Source organism: Dysidea avara, chromosome 6, assembly GCF_963678975.1.
Source record: "Dysidea avara chromosome 6, odDysAvar1.4, whole genome shotgun sequence".
Taxonomy (NCBI): Eukaryota; Metazoa; Porifera; class Demospongiae; order Dictyoceratida; family Dysideidae; genus Dysidea; species Dysidea avara.
Window position 1 is genome coordinate 6,311,703 of NC_089277.1, and position 13,493 is coordinate 6,325,195.

Consider the following 13,493-nt stretch of genomic DNA (forward strand, 5'->3'; position numbering starts at 1 on the left):
ATAGGGTGACTACGAACTCTACACAACAGGATTTATTTAGACCTGAGCTCTCTCCAGGGTTATTTGTTTGCAGCTGATCTCTACCACTTGTCTTGTTTGTAGCTGAACTCTCCACAGGGTGATTTGTTTGTAGATGAACTCTCTACAGGGTGACTTGTCTGTGGCTGAATTCTCTACCAGGTGGTTTGTTTGTAGCTGAAATCTCTACAAGGTGGCTTGTTGTTGCTGAACTGTTCACAGGGTGATTTGTTTGTAGCTGAACACTCTGCCGGATGACTTTTTGTAACTGAGATCTGTAGGTGAGTTATTTGTAGCTGAACTCTGTACAGGGTGACTTGCTTGTAGCTCAACTCTCTACAAGGTGACGTGTTTGTGCATTCTACAGGGTGACTTGTTTGTAACTGAAGAACTGTCCACAGGGTGATTTTTTTGTAGCTAAACTCTCTACAGGGTGACTGGATTGTAGCTGATTTCTCTACAGGATGACTTTTAACATAGCTGAACTGTACAGGCCAACTCTTCTGTAGCTAAACTCTCTACAGGTTGTAGTTGAACCCTCTATTGGGTGACTTGTTGTTAGCTGAACTCTCTACATGGTGGTTTAATTGTAGCTGATCTCTCTATTGGTGATTTGTTTGGAGCTGAGCTACATAGTGAAATGATTGTAGCTGATCTCTCTAGGGTGACTTGTTTGCCGAATTCTCTAGGGTACCTGAAGTCTAGTGTTTTTCTAGTATACTAGAACTAGAACTAAAAGTAGTTTTAGTATAGCCTTTTCTCTTTAGTTCTAGAAACTAGAACTAAACTATAATTCCATTATAATCTATTTTAAAAACTGGAACTATACTAGAAAAGTGTTGTTTTTAAGTTTTTGAACAAGAACTAAACTAAAATTAATAGATTTGTAGTAGAAATACTAGAACTTTTAGTACTGCAACTACTATACTGCAACTGTTGTTTGAGACTTAGCAGGAATCTGATTAATGAACTGACTACCTGGCACATTAAAGCCTCACTTTGTAGTACATATTGATGACAATTACAACCTTTATAACAACAAAGGCAACTTTTTCAAGTGGCTTGTAACATTTAGCAACCACTGCTCCATTGAAAAGAATATTTTCTTCTGGTGGAGAGGTGACAATGGGGAAACAAAGCCACATAACAGACAAAACTTAGAGAAGTCTTACATAGAAACAAGAAGTATACTGTTTAGGTACATGTAGGATGTTTTTTTTTGGTTTTTTAAAAATCTTTTATTAGGGTCTACTTCTCAAAATGGTATAGGATGACAATTCTAATACACATATAGTTAGTGATCAAGTTTTTGTAAAAGCAACGAATAAGTATGATAAAGTATGATAGCATCAGTACTGTACTATAACTAATACTTACTAAATTTTAGGTACTATAGTACTAACTAAAATTGTTTCAGCCATGGATACTAAAACTAATACAAACTATTATTGTTTCTAACAAGGAATACTAGAACTAATACTAACTAAAGTTGTTTTAAACAATGAATACTAGAACTAATACTAACTTAAAATATTTCTGACAACTGAACTAGAACTAGAACTGTACTAGAATAATATACCTGTACTAGAAAAACACTACTGAAGTCTATACACGGTGATCTGTTTGGAGCTGAAGTCTCTGCATGGTGAATTGATCGTAGCTGAACTCTCTACAGGGTGATTTGTTCGTAGTTGAACTCTCTACATGGTGACTTGATTGTAGCTGAATGTTCTAATGGAGTGACTTATTATGTAGCTGAACGTTCTAATAGGGTGACTGCACCATTAGAGTATTTCAACTTGTTACACCTAGCTGACTTTCATAGTGTAACTCAATGGTTTTTAATCTGATTTCTCTGAAAGGCTGTTCTAAAATACTATTTTCAGATGATTCCGTTAACTAGTCGCCTGGTAGGCATGGCAAGTAATACTTTTTTGATTGTCAAAACTCGATCGTACACTTGTTACATATGGTTGGCGTTTTGCTATAACTCCATGACTGTTGGTGTGATTTCTTTCAAACCACAAAAGATTTGCACTATGATGGTTAATCCATGTATAGAATGATTTTCAAGTTATCAAGCAGTTTATCCTGTGGCCATGACAAAAAATTGCTATTGCATTTTTTTTTAAATGTGCATATCTCCCTAGTTATTTATCCAATGTGTATGCAATTTGAACTGTAAATGTGCTGCATTATGTTCTTACTGCCCTCTAATTTGAAGAAAATTGACTAAAGCATGTGTGAGTAGCAATTTTTCTAAGTGAAGTGAAAAGAAGAAGAAGCAGCAGCAGAAGATGAAGAAAAATATGAAGAAACTACGTAAAACGAACTTTGAAAGAATATAACTCAATGATGGTTGGATGGATTCAGCTCAATTTGTAACAGGAGGTACCCCACCACAAGGAAGTTTCCACAGCAAAAACAGTTAAATTCCAGTCAGACACTATCGAGCTACGGATGCATGAAAACAATGCATGTTTTCTTGGCTCCTATATACAATACACACTTATCTGTCATGTGCCCACACTAGCTGTACTTGCCTGCTTGACACACGATATAAAAACACTTCCTGATCAGTCATACGTAGTGATCTATACAGAGGTTTTGAGTTCATACCACTAAAACAGTGGTACAGAAAAACCTTCAAAATAACCTTGCCCGATTTGGGGTTTGATCACATGCCAACCCATGTTACTTACGGAGTGCACAACTTGGCTACTACATATGTCACTTGAAATAGTGTTTAGTGCTACCTTCATAGTACTTACAATTGAAATATTTGTATTATGGACAATCGATTCCGATACTCATAATAAAACCAATATTGATATCAGTACAGCCCTAATACAGAGAAACTTGCCAATGATCGATCCTTAGCATCAATGGGTGCATCACAATCAATCAGTAACTTGATCAGCTTCTCATGACCATTGTGGGCAGCACAGTCCATTGGAGTCCACTGCTTGTCATTCCTAATAAAGTACAATATAGGAATAAATATTGGCAAAATTATATAGTATATTAATTACTAATTTAAAAATCAAGTAGGGATCCAAAGTAGGGATTTTCCCACCGAGCTATGCTGTAATACCATCATTCATTTCTGGTTTCACTACTTTTTATCGCTTGGATCCCTACTTGATTTTTAAATTAATATACTAGTTTGTTTGGTTTTTGTTATAGCATACAGCAATACACATGTGACTGTTCTATTAGAGTGACTGCTGTATTAGAGTATCTCAAGTCAGCCAGAGGGTGTGCCACTATTTCACATTTTTGTTGTGCTAGCATTATGAATAAAGTTGCGTAGGCCAATAATAATAATGGGGTGCGTCATTGTGAAAGATTGTTAAGGGATGTGGTCTTGGTACTCAATCGTTATTAATCAATCAAGATCACATTAACTAATTAATAGGCGTTGCTCCTAACCACATCAACCAAACTGGATTTTATCCTTGCTACCCCTTAGCCCCCCCCCCCCCCCTCCCCCACTGGCACTTTACTTTATCTTATGTACGTAACTATATACAATGCACACACACACACCACACCCTATGCACATGCATACAACATACACACTACGTGCACACAAACAAAACACACTCACACATACATGTATACTCATGCATGCACGTGTACACACACTACATGCACATACAGACTCACACACAGTACCTCACGTCCACAGCTGCTCCCTGTTCAATCAACACTTTGGCCACATTGACATAACCCTCAATACAGGCTAAATGGAGGGCAGAGTTACCCTCATCATCTACCAGAGGGATCAGTTCTTTGTTAACAAATATCATTTCTTTCATACACCTGTGAAATATTAGAATTTGTGAATCACTGAACTATTTTGCTTGTGTGCATGGTATACATGTATGTGTATGTAGTGTATTGATCTGCACATGTGTGTTGTGTAGTGTAGTGTAGTGTTGTGTAGTGTAGTGTGTAGTGTCGTGTAAGTTGTGTAGTGTAGTGTAGTGTAATGTAGTGTAGTGTAGTGTAGTGTGGTGTAGTGTAGTGTAGTGTAAGTTGTGTAGTGTAGTGTAGTGTAGTGTAGTGTAGTGTAGTGTAGTGTAGTGTAGTGTAGTGTAGTGTAGTGTAGTGTAGTGTAGTGTAGTGTAGTGTAGTGTAGTGTAAGTAGTATAGTGTAGTGTAGTGTAGTGTAGTGTAGTGTAGTGTAGTATAGTGTAGTGTAGTGTAGTGTAGTGTAGTGTAGTGTAGTGTAGTGTAGTGTAGTGTAGTGTAGTGTAGTGTAAGTAGTGTAGTGTAGTGTAGTGTAGTGTAGTGTGGTGTAGTGTAGTGTAGTGTAGCGTAGTGTAGTGTAGTGTAGTGTAGTGTAGTGTTAGGCCTGAGCCTATTATGCTTTTGAAATTGCCTATTATGCTTTTGAGCAATGCTCAAAATTTCCCCTATTATGCTCCAATTATGCCCAGTTATGTCCCATTATGCTCCAAATATGCTCATATAAAATTGGTCTTGACTGCTCTATTAGAGTATCTAAAGCATCTGTGAATGTTCTAGTAGGATATTTCAACATGCGGCGACTGTTCTATTAGAGTATATTGATCTTTAACTCAGTAATATTTTCTTCACAACGTAGCTGTAAATCTTATTTTTTTTATCATGTTTACACACTATCCCATCCTGCATCATGCAAAATAGGTGGAATTCAGCTTCTCTGATAACCAATGCACAAAAATTATGCCTTTGGCTACATATATTATATTATGCCTCAAATTATGCTGGCATAATTGGCACAAGCCTATGTAGTGTGTGTGTGTGTGTGTGTGTGTGTGTGTGTGTGTGTGTGTGTGTGTGTGTGTGTGTGTGTGTGTGTGTGTGTGTGTGTGTGTGTGTGTGTGTGTGTGTGTGTGTGTGTGTGTGTGTGTGTGTGTGTGTGTGTGTGTGTGTGCAGGATACATACTGTATAGCAGGTGTATAGTGTGAACTGTCTGTGCAGTGTGTGTAGTCTTACATACAGTAATAAGTAATTCAGACTACTCTACAATATCACACAGTCAGTTAACTCACTGTACATGTCCATACTGAGCAGTCAAGTGTAGAGGTGTTTTGCTAACTCCATTCCTACAAGCTGTCTTCAACTTGGGATTGTCCAATGACAGTAGATACTGTAGAGGAACAGCAAACAAAGTTATAAATAAATATACAAATGTATAGGTATGTATGTGTATTACAGTCTAGGCTTCACTGTTAAGGTGTATTGTACATGAAGAAAAGATCTTCAGGATCATTTTACAACACACAGTATCATTTGGTGTCTTTTACCAACACATATCATGCTAGCTTCAAGGCTGCTACTAGTTTTTACCACCTCCCTTTTCAACTCTATCATTGTGCACATACATACGTAGTAATGTACTAAATGACTGTACAAAAATTTTGTAGTGCAACGTCTCATCATATAAGCTGTGTACGCTCAAACACTTGTATGCCATATCTGAACTGAAATATGATGAAACTGAGCATAAACTGAAGCATGAACCTGTGTCTGAGCACTCTATGTGCCAATGAAAGAGCTTTCTTATTTGGTCATAGCTATGCATAATAGTGAAAATAATTTCAGGTCAACCCTTACCACCTGGTTATAAGAAAACAATATTCCATATATCAATACCCAGTATAGATCACATCGATAGAAATCTCCATGACACATACATACATACACACATACATACATACATACATACATACATACATACATACATACATACATACATACATACATACATACATACATACATACATACATACATACATACATACATACATACATACATACATACATACATACATACATACATACATATATACATACATATTTTATTTATTTATCTAGGACTGCGTCACATACAACCAAGTACATACCCCAACGTGACAGCCCCCTGGTGAGACTATTAGGTGGTGAAGGCACGATCCCCAAATCAACTCAATATGTCACAGTAGTGACAGATATAACACAATAGTGGCATCGTAACTAAAGGCCACCAGTAGCAAAGTGCCAGTACATCATTGGTGTGGTAATGGCACAGTGATGTGTACACAGTATATGTATACAAAACATACAGGAGAGAACTATACATTATTGCAGTATTGTATGTAGCAATACATTATAGGCAACATCACCAGATAAAAATTATTAGCCAATATACAGCACTGTATATCAACATCAACCAGAGCTAAATAAGGTTCATCATTGGTGGCAGAGTGATGGGTGACACACTATAATTATGCATACACAACTTGCAGGAGATAGCTACACAATCAGTACTGTAGGAGTATGCAAGCCAGATGAATCAGATAAAGGAAGACAGCCAAGCCAGCCAGAACCTAGTAGCTAAGCCACTGGTGAAGGCAAAAAAGATTAAGCACGTATTGAATTGCCTGACGCCAACACAAAGGAAGTTCGCCATGCCAGCTGCACAAGGCAAGATTGTTTACTTGTATTTTATATGTAACTGTATTATAAAGAGCGTGGCATGTGTTTTAATGTTTTCTTGTATTGTTTAATTAGAGAGAAGACCATCATGATTATGATGAATGTGTACAACAAAAAAGAGACAAGTATGTGAATCCTCGGACTAAACCAGATCTGATCTACACAGTAGTCAGTTGTGGGCATGGCAAGGAAAGAAAAAGTGTAACTACATGCATACATACATACAACAAGAAAAAGCCCTATAAGGTAACTACAAAATCTAGTTCAATCAGTCTGGGTCGACAGTCCATTCTTTACAGTTCCTCCCAAAAAAGATCCTCTGAGATGCAGAAATTAATGCCCCAGCCATTTTATTCAAAACAGTTCTAACACTGGCTTTTGAAAACAATAAATCTTGATTCATAAAAAAAACTACATCTTTAAGTGCATTGACTGAATCAGGAAGGTAGTGACCCAAGACGCTAACTTCCACAGTACTGTAATAATTAGCGATATTCAAATGGTCCGACTGTGCAAGCAGCTGCAATTATTCAGGCTTTTGTTGCTTTTGACAGTGAGCAGACTCAAGGCATATTTCAGTTATGTGAATGAATCCACTGGCAGCTACTTGAGACGTTACAAACATAAAAAACTTACTTGTAATCTTCTTGTTTACGTGTAAAGTGGCCTCTGGCTCTCCTGCAGTCACTCCACGGACATTCACTAATCTTCTCCTTCACACAATCTGTAATTAAGCAAGGGTGTGGTACTGGGCGTTATATAGAATTACACCTTCGTTCAAGTCATCAGCACGAACAGGCATAATTATTATATGTTTGTGCCTTTTTTCACCGGCGAGTTGAACCCCGGTTAGTGCAAGTTCATAGGCCTTGTGGTTTTCCCAAACATTAATTATTTATTTATTTATTTCATTCATTATTATTATTTATGATGTAATTTTAACCGCATTTCGTATTATTCTTAGTACTTGGTTGTATAATTGTATAATTATTATTTATTTATAGACATTGCTTTAAAATAATTCAAATACATACAGCATACTGTATGTATTAGTTCTTACATTTTGTGTCCTCAAACCACAAAAAATATTATAATATTTGAGTGTTCAATTCTTAAAACTCTGTCCTTATTAATATAATATTATGACAGAGTGTCATTACCTTGAGGGTGGACTGGTTGCCATGCTTACAAGCAATATGGAGAAGATAATTGTTGAATGAGTCAGTTCCTTGACACAATTCCCTCCCTTCGTTGCCATGGTTGATGAATGCCTGTAAGGTGAAGTCACAAGTACAAAACAATAACATACAGACATGGGACATTAGAGTATGAGAAGATTACAGCAAAAAGTAAAACAGATAAGGAAGCAGTAAATGCTATCAATGCCAGTTAGAGTATATATGAAGGTCAGCCCCCTCCCCCTCAAAATTTTAGAGTTTGAGATGCCAAGACCTCACTTATATTTTATTTCTCTTCAATACTTTATAGCATTGTTTCCACAAGTCAGATGTTTCAATAGTTGTAGTGGCAAATTAGTGAGGTGGCTGTGTTTTTATTCCCTCAACTGGAGATGTGCAGATAACTATCTACTAGCCGGTCTCTAAACATTTTAAAGAACTTTTGCAGAGGTTTGTAAAGACCTCTCATTATCTAAGGACTTTATGTATACCATTTTCTAAGCTGTATAAGGCCCTGCATTTGGAACATGGAGTAGACCATAGAATACGTGGATAGTACAAAGATAATGAAGCACTATTGTACAAAACCCTCGGGGGAATTGAATCATATGGATGTACTATCTCCAGATCTGTAGTGCCAGGTGACAACGCATGGATCAGCTTTGCTACTTTGTCCCATTTTCCATAGCAGGGCCATGATTATCACGTCACAAATCAGGCATAAAAATGCAATTTGTGCTTAATGAACAACTTACAGTAGATTTGGTTCCAATTTGCACAAAACAAGCAGCAGTGAATAGCATCGTAACTTACTTAGTCTCTGTGTGACATCACCTTGGACAACACATGGACCGTAGTCCCGTTAGGCATTAGCCTTTTATACTAAATCTTTGCAATACCTAAGTGTAATGCATTCCCATGCACTTCCATCATGTGAAATTTCAAATACGTATCTGTAACATGTAATGTAAAGCACTACCTGGACTGAATTTTGGACTGGGCTGGACTCTGGATTCTGGGCTGGAATCCTATTTCGATATGTACTGCACTCTCCCACATTCATCATACCATGCCAGTGAAACACTCTAATTGAATGATCAGAACTTTGATAGTACATATTGAGTAGAGAGAATATATAGAATACCACCATGAGTATTATCTATGACTTGTAGCTATATGTTAGCGTAGTGAAACATTTTAAGGCATGCAGTATGGGTGATTTCTACGAGTACAGTAATCTCCACTGTTCTTATTCATTGTTAAGGGTTTATAGCACAAGTGCTGATGGTGTGTAAGACACCTGGCCCTACAGCCTGTTTAAAAGATGTTTGAAAAGTTGGAGAAAGGAGAAAGATCCATGATTGAGTAGTTGTTGTTTACAGCATTGGCGGAGGGGTCTCAGTGGGGTAACACATCATTTTCTTGTGTTGTCATTAAGTTGCAAAGAAAAGCAATGACAAAAGGAAGAAAAAGATCTGGTTGTGTGAGACTTGAGTCAGCCACATAGCTGCAAGCAATAAATTATTCTAATAAAACAATCACAAAGAGTAGAGGAGATTACTGTGTATCCGTCCACACTAATGTTTCACAATGCTAACATAACAACATGCTTAATGCAAGTTGTGAATAGTAGACTACTCATGGTGGTAGTCTATATTGTCTCTACTCACTAGCTTATGTACCGGCAAAACTCTGAATACTGGCAAAGTTCTGATTGTTCAATTACAGTGTTTCACTAGTGTGGTATGATGAATGTGGGAGAGTGCAGTACACATTGAAATAGAATTCTAGTCCAGTCCAGAATCCAAAGTCCTAGAATTCAGTCTAATCCAGGTAATAGTGCTTCCCATATGTGATGAGACATATATGGCTGACTGAAACACTGATGCACGAGTTTAAAAGCTAATATGTGACCCAGTCTGGGAAAACCAGTCATATCGCCTATTTAAAAATACCGAGAAATGCTGGTTTTAAGTATTTAGTGTGTTGTAGCCCACTAATAGTTCAGTGAAGCTATGTGTACCAAATTTTCACACGTTTTACACCAATTCCTTACCTTCCAGAGTATCCACTGTGTAAGTAGCCAACAACTAAGTTTCCTGCCATTTTAGATAGTTTTTGAACCGAGGTTGACTGTATCAGGCAAACTCCAAAAGGGGAGGGAGGCGAGGGCCTGGATGGAGGGCAAGAGGCTGCTCAAAGAATTGAAAAGGATGAACTAGGCCAAGTTATGGGCCATTCAGGTCTCAAAACTGGCTAAAATAAAAGGAAATTCACAGCAGATGTATTTATTCAACCACGGAACTGTACAGCCATATACAGCCATTCCCAGGCCGACCAGAGCTCCATTAAGGCCCCACACCGCATGTACAGAACACCACTGGACTTGGAAAAAGCAGCCAGCAAAACCAGACCACTCAAGTCTGGCTGATTTTGATTGTGAAATTAGATAGTTTATTCATGTAGCTTTGTGTTCTGGGTGAAAAATCAAATCTGCTGACATGGACGATAAGACTGGTTTTCCCTGACTGGGTCATATATGAAATAACTTGGTTGAATCACGCCGGTTGTACTGTTCACCAGTCACGTTGATAAATGGCAGGAAGTGACAAAGAGGATCATGTTTTTGCTTTGCGCTTAATAGGCGTGCTGCAAAGATTTGGAAATCCTCAGTAGTGTATTCTATTTTTACCATAATAGGGTTACTGACCACGTGATCTGTGAAGGCTCGTTAATTTAAAGAGTCTAGTCTAAATCTGAGGGACCTGCAAGAATCCTGGCCTGAAATATTGTAGATTGCTGGTAAATCTGGACTAGTTAATAAAAATATCTTGAAATGTCAAAGATTTTGAAATCGCGTCCCTGGTTTGGTTGAGTTTGTCAATCTTTCACCTGAATCAGTGGAATATCGCTATATGTAAATACACTACTATGGTTGAAAAGAATTTATTGCTATCACTTTTGTACATTGAGAGTTCATCAAGAAGTGAGGAAGTCCAAGATGAACAGCAAATATTGCCACATTATAAAGCGCTTGCGGAACAATCCACACATTTCATTTGTTAAGCTCATCAAGAGAAGCTTAATGGCACCTTGTTTTCAACCTATGAATGAAGTATGCAGCAGTTAAAGTGGTAACAACAAATTAGCACAGCCACACAAGACAACTACGGTGCCCCAAGGGTTAATAAGGTACTTGTACAGTGCATTTACGTAAATTGACAAAAAAAAACTTAAGCAGCCAGTAGCTAGTTATCAAGACACACGGTATTGTCATGCAGCCAAGTACAACCAGTGCAAGTGAAATGTGCATTTTACAGGAACCAAGAAAACATCATTTTCACACATCTGTAGCTTGATAGTGCCTGAATTAACCATTTTTTATTTACTGTGGAAACTCCCTTGGGGTGGGGCACCTCCTGTTTCAAATTTGAGCTGTATCCACACAGCCATCATTGAGATATATACCTTCAAAGTTCATCTTAGTTTCTTCGTATTTTTCTTCATCTTTTTTTTGCTCCACTTAGAGAAAAATCGTTATAACTTGTGCAATCTTAATTCATTTTTTTGTTGGGCCATAAGAACTTAACACAGTGCATTTAAAATCTAAATTTTGTACATATCAGATAAACAACAAGGGAGTTATGCACAACTTTTGAAAATTGTAATTGCAATTTTTTTGTAATGGTCACAGGGTAAACCACTTGAAGAAATGACTTGAAAATCAACCTGTACATGGAGGAACCATTGTAGTACAAACCTCTTTTGGTTTGATAGAATTGTTTTAAAATTCATAGAGTTATAACAAAAATGCCAACCATGTGTAAGAAGTGCATGATCGAGTTCTGTTAATAAAAAAACTTACTTGCCATGCTTACCAGGACTAGTTAATGGAAATAGGTAGGTAGGTTAATTATTTTAGAATGGCTTTTTAGTGGTTTACAAGGAATCAGATTAAAAACCACTGAGTTCCACTATGAAAGTCATGGTTGATAAGCACATGTGGATGAACACAAAGCTCCAACCTGAGACGAAGCTAACAAGAGAAGAAATGTTAGAGGTTTGTTAATAGTGTATAGCGTGAAATTTCATGAAGTACAAAGCCAAAATACATGCCTTTATTACATGTATGTTTACCAAGCGAAGCAGTCTTCTGTATTATGTGTCACACGAAGGATTCAGTACACAAAAACTGGACTCAAAATATTGGTACATGTAATGACTACTATTCACACCACCCCAAGAGAGTGAATGACGACGAGGTTTATTTATTAAGGCGCATGCGCTTAACAACCAAACTCTACGGTATGCTGCAGGTTCGAGGCTGCCCAGGTCCAGTCATGGATTTTTTCTCCTTTCTCCACCTTTTCAAACACACTTTATGTAACAACTTTAAACAGGCTGTAGGACCAGGTGTCCTACAGACCTTCAGCACCTGTGCTAGTGTAAAACCTTAATCATTCTTTTTTTAACTATGGTGGCTAAGAAATAGCTACAATGATGTTAATGCTAACAATGCTATGGCCATTATTACAATTTATTTGTATTAACATCATTGCAGCCCTGCCTTTGTTGCCACCTTTGATTTCACAACCTTTATCACCCAGGCCTTTTAAGTCTGCACCGTTTTTTCACAGCTTGGCTGTTTTTGTGTGGATTTCACTTCTTTATAAGACCCCAAACCATCCTATATAGCCATGACTGACTTTTGGATTTGTTTTTATTCACATTTCTTCTTTTTTATACAGACACAATGATGATAAATGTATTGTATTGCATGATGTACTATAATTTAGTAATATTGTAGTAATACTCTATCAGAGTGCACATTTTTTTGTTGACTTCTAATAGAACATACATACAATTTTTTAGATCAGAATAGATAATAACAGAATAAATCAGAATGCTACATTACTGCTTGAGGGGTAAGTAGAATTCGAGGAAAATGGGAACAGGACGGGAACGGAAACTACCCACGGAAAATGCCTGATAGAGGTAATCATGCAATTTACAAGTTGGACAGGTTGGATTTTACAGCACGATGTTTTTTTGCAACATTGTTTAGATACTTTCGCTGAAACGATCGAAACGTTTTAATAGAGCAGTCACCTGCATTTAAATATTCTAATAGAACAGTCAAGAATGTTTTGTTGACTATCCCACCAGAGACCCATATTGATGGCCTGTGAATTGATGGGCTATAGCTGTCATAGATTAGGTATATAGATTAGCTAAGTCATCAACATTGACAGTTAGCTACTCTCCTTTGAAAGCATAAACATTAAAATATTCAACTATTAAACAATATCTGGAAGCAGTAGGTACATGAGCCTATAATAGGCACCGTCAGTTAACTAGAGTACTTTGTGAATTCAGTATAGTAAGAAGTCAAATGATGGGAGTATGTATGCAGCACTGGTATACTTGTCAAGCTGAAGTGGCTCCAAGAGGAGTCCACATGCATGACTGCTTATATTGTCCTCAGTCTCCTCGTTGGAACCATGCAATTACACATCCTGAAGTTACCACATACCCATCATGTGACTTTTTCCGCATGAGGTTGTAGGTACAGCTTCCCGCATCTATATGCAGGAACTGTTAGTTAATTTGTAAACACTATAATGATTTAAATTATATGGTTTCAAGGAAGTAGCTAACTTTCAATGTTGATGACTTAGCTACTAGTCTATATACCTAATTTATGACAGCTATACAAAGGCCATCAATGTGGGTCTCTGGTGGGATAGTTAACAAAATATTCTTGACTGATCTTTTAATGCAGGTGACTGCTCTATTAGAGTGTTTTGATTGTTTTAGTGAAAGTATCC

The 13,493-nt window shown here is 37.3% G+C and overlaps 1 protein-coding gene across 2 annotated transcripts in view; it reads right to left on the bottom strand.

Moving 5' to 3' along the window:
* Positions 1-13,493, bottom strand: part of LOC136259045 (transient receptor potential cation channel subfamily A member 1 homolog) — a 51,269-nt gene that overhangs the window by 11,747 nt on the left and 26,029 nt on the right. For both annotated transcript variants that reach the window (XM_066052455.1, XM_066052454.1), the window contains exons 6-9: positions 7,648-7,758; positions 5,062-5,159; positions 3,697-3,843; positions 2,882-2,993 (exon numbers count right to left, since the gene is read on the bottom strand). In XM_066052455.1, the coding sequence (XP_065908527.1) occupies positions 2,882-2,993; positions 3,697-3,843; positions 5,062-5,159; positions 7,648-7,758 (468 nt within the window). The remainder of the gene's footprint in view (positions 1-2,881; positions 2,994-3,696; positions 3,844-5,061; positions 5,160-7,647; positions 7,759-13,493) is intronic.